Source organism: Balaenoptera borealis (assembly GCF_965194805.1).
Source record: "Balaenoptera borealis genome assembly, chromosome: 13".
Lineage (NCBI taxonomy): Eukaryota > Metazoa > Chordata > Mammalia > Artiodactyla > Balaenopteridae > Balaenoptera > Balaenoptera borealis.
Genome location: NC_138870.1, coordinates 6,124,612 through 6,139,616, shown reverse-complemented (window position 1 = coordinate 6,139,616; position 15,005 = coordinate 6,124,612). Strand labels below are relative to the sequence as shown.

Below are 15,005 nucleotides of genomic sequence, written 5' to 3'. Positions count from 1 at the left end.
TTCAGAATGGGTTAGTGAACAGCGTATGTTGGGGTGGCTCTGGCTGTGTCTCCAGGAAGTGCCAGGGCTGGCTTTGGAGATGACTCTTCTCCTGAAGGAGAGTGGAGGCCTCCTCCCTTGACCGGGGAACCCCAGGTTTGAGGAAGATCCAGGAAGCGCTTCTGCGCGTCTTACCCAGTTTTCCTTGCTGGGGTCCCTTTCCATTTGTCCCGGCCCTTCTTTTTAATGAAGAGGAAGAGCAACGAACCGCTCTTCTCTGTTAGTTACCAAAATCTGAAGCCAAACCAAAACCACACGTGCCTGCTGGCGGCGTTCAGCATCACCAGACACCCTGAGGAGAGTTAATGACAGTGTCTTCTTGCCAGTTTACTGTCGCTGCAAGTCGCTGCAAGTGTGTTTCCTATGCAGTCCTAGTGAAAAACAAACCCTGTTTCAGATGTGTATCGTCTAACTGCCTACCCGTGGTATCACAGTGACAGCTCTGACCATGGCGGAGGCCAGAACTAATGGATGTTGTAACAGAACAAGGGACAAAGCGTCCTTGCTCTTCTGGCCAAAACACATGGATGTTGGCGAGATTCGTGATTTATTCATTTGCAGGTGAAATCTTGCAAGGGCATAATAATCTTTAAATAGAAGTTACCAATACATTTCCTGATGTCATTTTTTTCCCACGTCTGCTTTTGAGTGGAGGGCAGTGAGCATCTCTTAACAGGTACCCTATAAGGTGCTTTGTGCATAGTGGGGAATTTTAAAGCCCAACAAATGCACGATATGCAAGGCAGCTGCATAGATCAAGTGAGGTAATGAGATGCTGTCCAGGCTTGTGTGACGGGCCAGACAACTGGTTTGATGATCGCAGTGCGCCTTGGCTGGGTGACCAGGCGGCGCTCCTGCCCTCAGTTCTTGCCTTCTGACTCCTTGAGCTACCGGGACAGCACAGTAGACCTGAAGGTTCTCCCTGGACTCGAGCGTGATCAGTGCAGCTCTAGCCCCACAACCAGCTTGCGGATGGGGGTGGGAGAGGGGCGTGGATGGGGGCCGGCAATGCCGCTGACGTGACGAATTCTGTGCCCACGCGGCACATGAGGGATTGTCTCCAAGCTTGTTTCTACCCTGTGAGCTCCTCTTGGAGAATCTGTTCCCAGAGGGACAAGCCACAGGAATACGGGCCCTGGAGCAAACACAGCAGGGGAGGGGGCGAGTCTCGAAGAACAGGATTTCCCTAATTGGGCTGAGCTGGAGCATCACCCATAAAGCATTTTCAGAAACAGATTCTGTCACCCCCAAGATTCTGATTTAGTAGATCTGGGGCCAGGCCAGGAATCAGAGAAGTTTTGATTTTGAGAAGTCCCCTAAGTGATGCTGTGGGCAGCCAGTGTGGGAACCGGTGACATTGCCCTGGACGTCCCATTCCGAAACCTCCCCCTTGCACAGCGGCAGCCTGTTTGCTTTGTGGTCTGAGCCTCTGCTGGGGGCTGGGCCACCAGCTGTCTTCTTTCTGTCCTCCTGGGCTCACGGCCTGCTTCTTCCCCAGGCCCCCCAGCACAGTAAGGTGTGGCTACCCCCTTAGAGCATCGTTGTGGTACAGGGGGAATAGATGCAGAGGGGAATGCAGGGCCATAGATTTCCTTCCGTATCTGTTTAGTAGGAAAGAAATTGCAATTACAAGTATTGAGCCTGAAGAGAGCAAGAAAAAAGGGGGGATTTCATGAACAACTTCAAGTTTGTAAACAAATGTTCTACAGGTCAGTTTGCCATTCTGTGGGCTAGAATGTAAGGAGAAGGCCCCAAATTGAAGCTGGAGGCTTGTCGGTTAGACTAAGAAGTAGTGTGTGACCTAAAAGGACAAAACACACGGGAAGGAGCTAAGTGACTGAAGGGTCTCTGTCACAGGTCTTCATAGCGAGCCCAGACGGCAGTGGCCTCCTTGCCTAGAGGCAGGGCGTGGGTCGGAACACAGCTGAGTACCACTCAGACTGATACTCTTCCCTGTATTGTTTTCCATGCAAAAAGCTGTCCTTATCGGCACATGCCCGTGGTACATGTACTTGACTATCTTTGTAAGTTTATTTTTTATGGAAGTATAGTTGAATTACAGTGTTGTGTTAATTACTGCTGTACAGCAAAGTGACTCAGGTATACATATATATGCATTCTTTTTAAAAAATATTCTTTTCCATTATGGTTTATCCTAGGAGATTGGATATAGTTCGCTGTGCTATACAGTAGCACCTTGTTGTTTATCCATCCTATATATACTAGTTTGCATCTGCTAATCCCAAACTCCCAATCCATCCCTTTCCACCACCCCCCCCCCCACCCCTCTCCCTTGGCAACCACCATTCTGTTCTCTATGTCCCTGATTCTGTTTCTGCTTCATAGATAGGTTCATTTGTGTCATATTTTAGATTCTACATATAAGTGATATCATGTGGTATTTATCTTTCTCTTTCTGACTTACTTTACTTAGTATGGTAATCTCTAGTTGTATCCATATGGCTGCAAATGACATTATTTTGTTCTTTTTTATGCCTGAGTAATACTCCATTGTATATATGTACCACATCTTCTTTATCCATTCATCTGTTGATGGACATTTAGGTTGTTTCCATGTCTTGGCTATTGTGAATAGGACATGCACTTGACTATTATTCTTAGTGTGGAAAGCCTACCATGAACTACCTGCATTTTCTCCTTAGGTTTTGGCACTGGTGCATCGTAGCCCAAAGCAGGGGCACAAAATGGTTTTGTGGGCTCTTCCTGTGTGAAACTAGATTTGACCCACCAGAGACTAAACACTGCACCTAGATGAGCTAGGCTGTTGTTTCCAAATCAATACTCACCCACTGAGCCACACATGCAAATGCATTCCGCGAGCCAGGCTGATCTCAGTGCTGGAGGTCCAGTGGGGAGCTACACACAGAGGCTCCCTGTCCTCATGGAGCTTCTGTTTCCCTAAAGGAGGCGGAGAGAAGATAAATAAATACATGAGATAACTTCAGATAGTGATAGTGGTGATAGAGAATAATAAGGGCCAGGGGATGGGCAGGGGCCTTGGGAAAGACCTCATTGGAGGGGCGATGCTAGAATTTGAGAACGGAGCAGAGGACCCAGCTGGGTAAAGAAGTGGAAGAGGAGAAATCTTATGAAGGTCTTGAGCTTGTCATGTTCAATGAACAGGAACAAGAAGGAAGCCGGTGTGGCTGGAATGGAGTAAGAAGGGATTGAATGGTCGGAAATGAGGCTCGAGAGGGGCCAGAGTCCAGATCATGTCAAGCCTCGGAGGCCATGGCACTGGGTTTAGATGTATTCCAACCCCTGAGTCCATGGTCATTTGGCTTAGGTCTTTGTGTGATGTTCTAGATAAGGTTATAGGTTAAGGTTTCAGGCATATAGTACTCGCGGAGGGTGATGATGGCTTTGGCCCAGCCTCCTCCTTTCGCAGGCAGGGAGGTCTGGACAGGGGCATTGACTTGGCTGTCCTGGGCTCTTGTATGTTGTTAGGGGCGGCCTGTCTGAGGCCCGTTTTTCCACGACCACAATATGCAAGGGGGTCCCCTTCAGAGAGTGAGTGGCGAGGGGGTGTCTGCAGTCCGAATCCAGGCTGGGCACACGATAGGGCAGTTGGGATTGGGGTAAGGGAGGGAGAGATGCTCAGCCTAGTACTGGAAGCTAGGAAGGCCAAGGCTGCCTGCTGGGAAACAGAAGAAGTGAAACAGCAAGCTGTCTGGGAGGGCAGAGGGAGCAGAGTAAGCAGGCTGGACCTCAGGGGGGGAGGGAGGGAACCAGACTCTGTGTTTCTGTGGCTACTAAAATAACCAAGCGGCGGGAGGGATAAAGAATGTTTTCCATCTGAGCCACAAATTACACTGCGCTCTGCCCTGGGCTTCATCCATGCCTGTAGCCTTTGGTGCCGTGCCACGTGACTGCCTTGTACCCCTTTGCCAGGATTGCCTTCCTAGATTGAGACCCTTCCCAAAAGTCCGTCTCTATCTCTAGATGACTCTGGGGGTCAGTTACAGGTAAGCCCACAGGGCTGAGGGGTAGGACCTGGAGGTTCTCAGCCCAAGAGGCTGTGTGTGCTTGGGCTGTGAGGACCAACACCGTGCCGGGGACTGATATCATGGTGACTGCAGGGGGGCCCAAGGTCAGTGAAGGGGAGGGATGTGCGGTCAAATGCTGGCCTCACTTTTGTGATCAGTCCATGAAGACTTCCTGGAGGAGGAGCTATTTTAGGAGAGAGAACTAGAGAGAGAGAGAAAGTGGTGAAGTTGGTGGGATCTCTGTTTCTAGAGTAGGTGCTGTTTGTGAGGGGTCTTGAAGACTCACCCAGCAGAGGGAGCACTGAACAGCTGTGTCTGAGGGCAGAGTGGGACCAAGTCACATAGGACAGTTATGTGGCGTCGGAACAGGAAGAGTGGCCCCCGGATTTGTGCCGTAGGAAGCATTGCCCAAACTGAACTTGGGATTTCCACGTCACTTTGACAAGGGAACTTCACTTAATGTGTCCTGCTTAGGGCCAGGGCCCCTGGTGGATGAAACAATAATGATGGTGATGGTGACATTAGGGAACAAGTGTTGGGTTATCTACACTTGTGTGTAGCTGCCAGGCGCCTGTGCCAGGCACAGTTCTATGCACATTGCCATGTGTCACCTCATTTCATCTTCACGGCAGCAATCTTGTATGTTGGGTACTCTTTTTGATCTCTTTTCTAGGGATGAGGAAATTGAGATGCAGAGAAGTTGGCACCACACCTGAGGTCACAGAGTCAATAAGCTCAAAAGCTGGGAATCCAACCCAGGCAGCTGCCTCCAGTCTAGACATTGAGAGGCTCCTGGGGCACCACTGGCTCTTCTAACCAGGTTGATGGGATGCCCAGCTCTAGCAAGGAGGAAGAAGAAGGGAATGAGGAGAAGGAAAGAAAGCCAATAAATGAGCAAAGAATTTTTTTTCACAAATGCAATTTTATGGTCCCATTTCACAGATGGCTGGCCCCAGCCCTGAACCTCACTATCTTTTTCTTCTTTGTTTTATTTAACTTATGTCTGGTGGGCTCCAGAAATTACAGCATAACTCCTACCAGTTTATAGCTTTTATTTAGTGAAAGTGGCCTGAATCCCATCTCTGCCCTCTAACACATGCCATCCTGGGAGTGGCTGAATTTATGACATTGGCTGCCTCAATTATGAATCTCCATCTGAAACTGTGCTGAGGGGTCCCCCACGCAAAGGGATGCTCTCCGTGGGCCTGAGAAATGAAAATGCATAAAGCTCATTAACCCTGAGACCTGCAGCCACACAGCAGACCACGCTGTGGCCCCTCACCTGCTCCCAGAGCCCAGGAATCCCTGGGTCTTCCTGGATTCCCCTCTCTGACAGTGTCCCAAGGACCCTGCAGTGGAAAAGTACCTTGCCGTTCTTCTCATCATCTCGTTCTTCCGAGTGTTTCACCCCTTCTCAATCCACCATCCTCCACGTCTTCCATGTAATTTTGTCTCCTCCAACCAGCCAGGCCCAACTTGATCCATCATGAAGGCATCCGGCACAGAAACTCGGGAGTGGTGCTTAATCAACCTTGAGAGCTTATCTTCTCGATAATGACACTGGAACATGCTACTGCAATTTGACCCTTACTCAGACACAGTTGAACCCGGATCAAGACTTTTCTTTAGTTCTCCACCCAGACCCCATTTTATGTCAGCCTCCCAGTCCTACTCTTCCTTGATACCTGCTCTCATCTGTCATTGCAATTTAACCAGCCCTGGTTTACTCACATCATTATGATTTCCCTCAGAAGCCCCATCCAGGCACTGCCCACCCTTCCCATGCCCAGTTCTCCATGGTTTTTCCCCTTGACCAGAACAGGGTTTGGCTTCACTTACTTCCAGGTTGATAGGAGACCTCCATCTGCTGTAATGGTTGGACCCCTTGTCTTAGGAAATCAAGGCAGACGAAGTGTCCCAGAAGACAGGGATGAGGAACTGTCAGATTTCCCACCTACCGTTGGCCTCGGGAATTCTAATAGTGTCCAGGCCATGCCCTGCTGGCCACCTGGCACAAAGAGGGACCCAGGCGAGGCTGGTTAACTGTCCCCAAGATTGTTTTCAGAGTTGAGGCTCGTGAACTGATAAGAGACACATTGATTGCACATTTATTGAGCTTACACTATGTACCTGCCACCGTGCTTAAATGCTAGGTATATGGAGATGAATAAAACCTGTCCTCTGCTCTCCTGGAGCTGACAGTCCGTGAGGAAGAAAGAAAATCAACAGTTACAGAAAAATTTATAGAGGGTAATGAGGCTGGAGATGTGCAGGGCCGGAACGATGGCATTGGCATTGGCGGTAGAGAGGAGAGGCATGGCAGACGGGGGGCGGGTTGTTGAAGGGGACAGACTCTGTAGGACTTGAGGCTGTTTGAGGTGACTGTGTGGGAGGGAGTAGCCCGAGTGAATGCCTCAGTTTCTGGCTTTGTCTGCTCAAAGGTTCAGTTCACTGAGTTAGGGAATATAAAAGGAGAAGAAGGAGGTTTAAGGGGTGAGTTGATTCATTCTTTGGGGACATTTTGAGCTTGGGACATCCCACTGAAGATGTCCACTAAGCAGTTGGACAGATGAGTTGGGAGCTCTGCTGAGAGCTCTGAGCTGGAGATAAAGATCTGTGATCCTCAACACGTGGGTGAACAGTAAAGCCAATATTGTAGCCAGGAAGAGGGTATGGCGACGGGCTGTACTAGTACTGAACTCAGCTCAACCCTTTGTTCCCAAAACTTCTTAAGAAAGTAGACTATGGCAGCTCTCTCTCTCCTCCCCTTCCATCCACTTTCCGATCGTTGTTTTTGCCCCAATATTCCTTTGAAACCTTCTCACAGGTCACAGATGACCTTCATGGCAAATTCTAATGGATGCATCACGGTCTTAACTCTCTTGATCTGTTAAGAAAACATGTGTCCACTTCTTGAACCTTCCCTCCCCAGGCTTTGGTGGCACTACTCTTCTAGTTTCCTTCCTATGTTGTGGCTACTCTTTGGTCCACTTATTGTTTTAGCTGGCAGAGCCCTGAAGAGGCAGCCTCACATAGGAGGCTGGTGAATGCAAGCGTGGACTCAGACACGCTAGACTCCAGAGCTGCAACTTATTAGCTTGTGACCAAGTTCCTTAACCTTCCGGAGCTCACGTCCGCTGGCTATAGAATGGGGATAATATAACTTCAGGGGCTGTTGCAAGAATTAAATGAGAGATGTCTCAGACACTTAGCTGATTGTCAGTCACATCGTAAGCAATTTAAAGTGGTAGCTCTTATTGTTCTGTGTGCTTATAGGCTGAATGGCAATGCCCAGCGGGAAGGAGATGGTTTAAGGAGTGTGGTTACCACAATCTGATCCCCTGATCAGCCGTATCACCAGCACCAGCACCAGCATTGCCTGGAACCTTGTTAGAAATGCAGAGTCTCAGACCCACTCCAGATCTACTGGATCAGAATCTCTGAGGGTGGGGCCCGGAGATTTGTTCTAATGTCTCAAGATGCACGCTAAAGGGTGAGAACACTGGTTTAAGGTAAGAAGGAGTGAAATCCTTGAGCAAAGTATGAGATCCGAAGGAAAGGTGGAGAGACTGGCTGTCCACAGGAGAGGAGGGACATCTCCCCAAGTGAGACAGGAAGGTCAGTGAGTTAACCTTCTCCCCTGCCTAAACTCTGCTACTGTCTACACTCTGCCCCCTTGTTACCCTGACCCACTGGATAGTACTAATGTGTTAATGATACATTATGACAGCTCCGAGCTTTTGCACCTGGCACTTTCTCTGGAATACCTTCATCTCTCTATTCATCCTGGAAAACTTTTTTTTTTCTTTTTTTTGGCTGCGTTGGGTCTTCATTGCTGCGCGTGGGCTTTCTCCAGTTGTGGCGAGTGGGGGCTACTCTTCGTTGTGATGCGCGGGCTTCTCATTGCGGTGGCTTCTCTTGTTGCGGAGCACAGGCTCTAGGTGCGCGGGCTCAGTAGTTGTGGCTTGCGGGCTCTAGAACGCAGGCTCAGTAGTTGTGGCGCACGGGCTTAGTTGCTCCGCGGCATGTGGGATCTTCCCGGACCAGGGCTTGAACCTGTGTCCCCTGCATTGGCAGGCAGATTCTTAACCACTGCCCTACCAGGGAAGTCCCCATCCTGGAAAACTCTTATTCTTTAATCACAAGTAAAATGTCTCTCCATCTTTGAAGTCTTCCCTTCTCCCTCTAGGCAGGTAGTTAACTCCCTTCTCTGTGTTCCCGTGACATGTGTCATATCATCTCATGATTTGTGTTTGTCTTTCTCAGTTTCTTTTAGTGGTTGGGGCATTCCCTAAGAGCAAAGAATGTGAACTATTCTTCTCCATATCCGCAATGCCTAGTGCCAGAACAATGCAGGGTACACTTTTGATGTTCAGTGAATGCTTCCTGCATAGAAACAGGAGTAGTAATAAGTCACAGTTATACAGAACTTACAATTTTCCCAGTACTATCACACATGTGGTGTACTCATTGAATGCTCAGTAGGGCAGGTTTACCAGTCGTCTGATTGAAGATGAGACTATGAGGGCACAGAGAAATTAGGTAATATGCCCAAGGTTTCTCAGCTAATAAAGAGGTAGAGACAGGGATGAAGCCCTGGTCTTGTATTTCCGAATGCACCATTTTTCCCTCTCCTTGACACTGCCCCCCAAATATTTGCAGGAACAGAGGCTCAATGTCTGAACGTTCTAATGGAAACCAGAGCCTATCTATTCACAACCCTCCGATTATTAGCTGGAGGGGGTGAGGCAGGTGACAATGATGGTGTTTGGCTTCCTGCCCCTTGTAGCGTTCCCCAAAGAAAGAGGACCACAGCCGGTTTCCTCTGAAGCCCAAATCCAGTTCTGTCCCAGGCATGATGCTTCCTGAGCAGTAGGCATTTATCATCTTCATTCTCCTTTACTGAGTTCAGAGCAGCCTGCATTGGTTTCACATTGGTGTAACTGAGCATCTCTTTTCTACAGCCCTGCTTTAAGTAAATGTAAAATGTTATAAAAACCTGGATTAAAAGCTTGGAGGAATCTGCAGATACTACCCCATCAAGGAGGTAGACTGTAACTCCCTACCCCTTAAATGTGGGCTGTACATAGTGACTTCCTTCTGAAGAGTAAAGTGTGACAAGGGGGGAAAAGAGTAACTTTACAGCAGGGAAACCTGACGAACACTTACCTCCACCAAGCGATCAAGGTTAACATCATGAGTGACAGGTCATATTATAGCCTGTCCCTTTGATATGATGAGATGAAAATGATACTTTACCTCTGTGGTCTTCCTCTCCCAAACCCATAACTTCAGTCTAATTAGGGGAAAAACTTCAGACAAGCCCATACTGAGGAACATTCTACAAAACCCTTGACCAGTACTTCTCAAAAATGACAAGGTCATCAACAACAAGAAAAGTCTGAGAAGCCGTCATAGTCTAGAGTTGCCTAAGAAGACTTGGTGGTTAAATATAATGTGGAATCTTGGATGGGACTGGAGCAGAAAGGGGATATTAAGTGAAAACTAAGAAAATCCAAATAAAGTGTGAACTTTAAATTCATAATAATGTACAAAATTGGTTCATTGGTTGGAAAAAATGTACTCATACTAACATAATAGGAAAACTGGGTGCAGAGTGTGTGTGTGTGTGTATATATATATATATGCACACACATACATATATGCACACGCACACACATACTCTGTACCGTCTTTGAAGCTTTTCTGTAAATCTAAAACTATTCTAAAATAGAAAAGTTTATTTAAAGCAAAGAAAGTAGAGGAAGGAATTCTCATATGTTCCTGGTGAAAATGCAAAAATAGCATGGCCATTTTGGAAAACAGTCTGGCGGTTGCTTATAAACCAAATATACACTCAACCCATGATTCAGCATCTCCACTACTTGGTGTTTCCCTAAAACCTATACTCACACCAAAACCAGCACAGAAATACTTCCAACAGCTTTCTTCATAATTGCCAACAACTGGAAGCAATCTAAACATCTGTCAGCCAGGGGTGGTTAAATGAAACATGACACATCCATATGGTGAAATAGTACTCAGCCGTAAGAAGGAACAAATTTCTGAGAATGCGGCAGGGGTGAATCCCAAAAGCAGTGCACTAAGTGAGGAAAGTGCACTAAGTGCACTAAGTCAGACTCAGAAGGGTCCCTACTGTGTGAATTTACTTCCATGACATTTTGGAAAAGGCAACACTAAAGGGACAGAGAACAGGTCTTGCCAGGAGCTGGAGATTGAGGGAGGTGATGGACCACAAAGAGACATGTGGGCAGGATTGAGGGGGTGATGGTCCTGTATCTTGATTGTGGTCATGGTTACATGACAATACATACGTGTTTATCAGAACTCGCAGAACTGCACACTAATAAAGGTGAATTTTACTGTATGTAAATTCATACCTTAATTGAAAAAAATACCAACTCAGGGATGATTGGCCACTTTTCAAGGTTGCCCTCCAAGGGATTTGCTTGAACAGTAGTCTCATCTACTGCGTTTACAGTGATTGCATTTCCAGCTGTTCAGTTTGTCAAAAGGACACTTGTGTGGTTTTATGTGGTTGTTGCCGTGCTGCTTCCTGTTTGGAGACTCAGAAGTGGGAGCCGTAGTCCAAGGACAAGGACACGAGCATGGACGACAGCTAGGCTCATGGCTTAACAATGGTGAATTAGCTGAGTGCTTCCTAGCCACCTGCTTCTGATATAATCGTGAAGCTGATTAGACCTTACTTTCGTGCGATGCCTTAGAGTTGACAAAGCTCTCTCCCAGACGTTCAGCCATGGGACCACACACGACCTCTGCCACGTTGGTGGGACAAGTGTTATCATCTCTGTGTTAAAAGGAGAGGGAGTGGCTGAGAGTTCTCGCTTACCTGTGTTTGCAGGTGCACTGGCTTGGTCCCTCCCAATTAGGGTTGGCTAATTAATATAAAACGCATGGCAATTTGGTGCAATAGATGTCACCATTTATACCTTCTACAGATAAGGAATATAATTACCTTACAGATGAGGAAATGGAGGTTCTGGAAATTTCCCAAGGTCACTTGACTAGTAAGTATTAGAACCAAGAGTTGAATTCAGAAGTTCTGGTTCCAAGTTCTCCTTTTCTTCTACCATCCCGTAAGCTGGTTATGTGACTTTCACGCAGAGCGTAGTTAACTGGATGGTATTTTGCCATGAATCTGCACGTCTTTCATGTGCCAGTGACTGGAGATTCTAATTAGCTTCTGTTACCAGAGCCAGTTATTATACATAAAGGCCACTTGACTCACTGTCATCTTTACTAGTAACTTCGGGAGCTTGGAAGGCAGCCTGTAATCTCTGTGTTCTCTCAGTGCTTGTGTTTGGAAAGTGTCTGAATGTAGGAGAACTGTGTGTATGTTGGAAGCTATCACTTCTAGAAAAAAGGGCTCATCGGTGTAAACGTGGGTGGAGAGTGATTTTTCAGCAAATACCAGAACATATATATCAAAGTGAGTATTGTTCTTTAAGATAGTTGCTTTGAGAGGACGTCGAATTCAGTTGCTTTTTAGTTATGCCTCATTTTTATGCAAAATAATAACGCCACCTTCCTTACTAGGAATAGCTCTGAAATCCTTCTCCGTGTTTTGTGGGTGGCAATGGAGCTCCTTCTGGGCAGGACAGAGACTTCTCCCCTCTGTGTCCTCTGCATCCGGCCCAGAGCCCGGCCCATCCCAGGCACTCAGACCACGTTTGTTGAGTAGAACAGAACCAAAACTCATTCTCCAGGACAGAGTTGTCACTGCGGGGTAGAGGCTGGGACCTCATCCCGCTTGGTCCCTGGCCTGAAGAAGGTGGACGACACCTGGCAGGAACCTTAGCCAAAACCATCTCAGCCGCCCGGCCCCTCCCTTGGGTTGCTTAGTCATCCTCTATGATTATACTTACTTCTGAGCCCGTTTCATCTGGGGCCATGTTTCCTGCTGTCTGCTTGTATTTCCCTTCCCCCCATCTCTTCCAGGACTGTCCATTTCATCCCTGAGGACCACTCTGAGCTTGGTCTCATCCTTACTGACTGCTTTCTCGCCCTTTCCTCTCATTTCACGGACCAAGCACAGGTTTTTTTTACCTCTCCTTGCCCTGCTCGCCACTCAGGGAGCCCCACTGGGGAGGAACTGGTGACACAGAACCGGTAGCTGGAGTTCCCCCTTCCCTCCCCACCGCTGGTATTTCTGAGCACACCTGGTTTGCTGATCTTTAAGGCAGATCCTCTCATCCCCAGGCCAGAGAGCAGGAAAAGAGTCAGAGAATCATCCAAACCTTCATTGTAGTGAGAGAGGCCTCAGGACGAGCTCCACCACACACCCCTGTACTTCTTTTCATAATCCCTACGGGGTTATCATCTACCTGCCCATCTTCAGTTTTCCTCATCAGAATCTTAAAGGAAAATACCACTAGTGTGAGTGAAACTAAGAATGAATACTGGAAGAAAAGAGAAAGGCATGCTGGTCCCTTTTGATGTTTGGCCTCATTGGGAAGACTTGCTCCAGTCCTAATAGAAATAGGTTTTTATAGTTCCATCTGTGCATGGTCACGACCTGCAGTGACCTTGTTCTCATTGCGTGATAGAAAGTCTGTTGGGCACAGAGTCTGGAGACCTGATCCTATCAGGGTCTAGGAGAAACTGAGCATCCCTTGTTGACATCACGAGTAAATGAAAGCGCTCGTTACTGAAGGACTGCAGCCTTAACGCTCATTTCCACCCCCATTTAAGCCAGCTCAACCCTGTATTCAGCTCTAGACACGCCATGAGAAAGACACAACATTCCTTTCCTCAAATCCCCCCCAGGCTCACTCCCAGGATAACCTGCATTCCCAAACTGGCAAGCTCTTTTGGTGTGTGGGTGTCACCATCTCATTAGACTGGGAGCCCCCCAGGGGCAGTGACCATGTCCACTGTGCTCTGTCTCCCCACTGTGCCTGGCCCTAAGGTCTGCACACAGTGGGCGCACAAAGATCTTTAGGAAGAAGCCTTCGAGGCCAAGAAGGCCCTTCGCCCATAGCACAGGCTTTCAAAGACTAGATGGCACCATTGCTAGAGCTAGATCAGGTGTGTTCTGAAATCGTGGTGAGGAGGGAAGAGAGAAACCGAGCAGGCCCTGGAACTCTCGCTTGCTGACTTAGATTCAGACACGCTACAGAAGTGCAGCGGGCCCTACCTCGCCAGCATGGAGGGCTTTGCCATTTTCCTGGCATCCTCCCCAGCATGGCTTCAGATGGTCTCCACGGCAACCTTGAATTGATACAGTGTCAGCAGGACACTGTATCAATTCTAATTTTAAAGAACTGCAGCTCAGATGAATCAGGTGCCTGGGCTAAAATTATGTGGATATTAATCGGCAGAGGTTTTTACCACTCATACCTTGTTGGCATCACCCTACCAGATGAGGGTCCTTAGGGGGTGCTGAAGGAGGATGTGGTCAGGGATATGGTGGTCCCAAGGAGAGCAGCCTGTGGACTGGATCCAGTCTGGTTCTCAGCCAGACTGACAGCAAGGCATCAGCTTAACCTGCATCTTGAATTGTCTGCATTTGTGACGAGGGGAGAACGGTTGTTTTGGAGGAAACAGACGACAACACATACAGGTTGTTGAACAACAAAAATTGTGGGTAATTTGTACACTTAGGATCTAAGGTCAATGGTCAGTGTTTGATTTAAATGATGATCTGTTCTAGGATGCTGCCCTGTGGTCGTTTGTATCTGTCACCTGTCTCTTGTTTTCACCTGCTTCTCATTAAAATAAAAAGGAAACATATAAAACCATCCTGTGCGTAAGCCAGGATGGGGGTCACGACTGTGACCACTTTACAGATGAAGAAATAGAAGGTCAGACACGTTAAGAGACACATCGAAGATCGCACCGCTGATGAGTGGTTGAACTAAAACTTCAGCCCAGTATGAGGCTGAAATCAAATATTGTCCTCTTTTCACCACAGATTTTCCAGGCTACCTAAAAATCACAAAATTAGGAGGGCTGTTGTTGATGTGCAGGGTAAGGCATCACGGACTAGAAAAATACCTACATAGAGTGATGAATGATTGCTAATATTCACATTTATGGGAAATCGAGAGACATTTTGTATCTGTTATTTGTGGCGTCTGACGGTCACTGTTCTCCTGTTTCTCCCCAGGATGATGCAGATAAGCTGACCTGGAAAGATCGTCTCCCGGGTTACTTGATGAACTTCGCCTCCATCTTGTTCATGGTAATTTCCTGGCGGAAACACCTGCTCGTGACGTGTGCATGTGGATCCTGCTGTGTGAACGCTGGGGGTGTTAGTCTGTTATGCTGTGGGGACAATGAGGGACTAGTGAAGTCGAAGCCACAGTCCTTCCAGAGGGACAGCATCTCCCGTGATAGCCAGGCCATTGCTGCTCTTGGTTACCCGAAGCGGGGAAGGTGATTCCCTCAGACAGAACATCAGCCCTGGGAGGGTCAGTGGCCTTCAGTGGCCATAGAAGGGGGGGGGGGCTCTGTCTTCCCAGCCTTGACCACAGATGTTTGAAGATGGAGTTTCCAGGGGTGGGTTGTGAGAAGGTGTCTCCCACGTCGTGGCAGATGGAGACCTTGAAAGAAGGTCTTAACCTGTGCAGGGAAGGCGGCTGTAGAATGGTGGCAGCCTGTTGGAGCTGCAGGCAGGCTCTCCCTGGTGGCTGGTGGAAAAGAACAGCTTCTGGAAGCCACAGAAGACAGCCGGCTCGGGCTCTGTAAGCCTGATTCTTTAGCCTCCCTGTAGTTGCTGTGTTTTATTTCCCTGTCTTCTCCCTGAGAGTTTGGAAGAGCCCTTTGGAGAGACCCAGATGGTCTCCACTGTGTCGGAGAAGGTGAGGAATGGGTCTGTGATTCATATCTGACTTGATCAGTGAAGTGGTAGTAAGTCATTCCTGGGAGCCAACGAGGGGTGAGACAACAGGAACTGAAGCGAGGAGACCTCGGGAA

At 48.0% G+C, this 15,005-nt stretch overlaps 1 protein-coding gene and 1 long non-coding RNA gene across 9 annotated transcripts in view; one reads left to right on the top strand and one right to left on the bottom strand.

Moving 5' to 3' along the window:
- The window catches only part of ANO2 (anoctamin 2), a 350,657-nt gene that overhangs the window by 246,714 nt on the left and 88,938 nt on the right, over nt 1–15,005 (top strand). For all 8 annotated transcript variants that reach the window (XM_082349769.1, XM_082349772.1, XM_082349775.1 and 5 more), the window contains one exon: nt 14,197–14,271. In XM_082349769.1, the coding sequence (XP_082205895.1) occupies nt 14,197–14,271 (75 nt within the window). The remainder of the gene's footprint in view (nt 1–14,196; nt 14,272–15,005) is intronic.
- The window catches only part of LOC309609022, a 447,877-nt gene that overhangs the window by 397,934 nt on the left and 34,938 nt on the right, over nt 1–15,005 (bottom strand). The gene's annotated exons all lie outside the window — the stretch shown is intronic.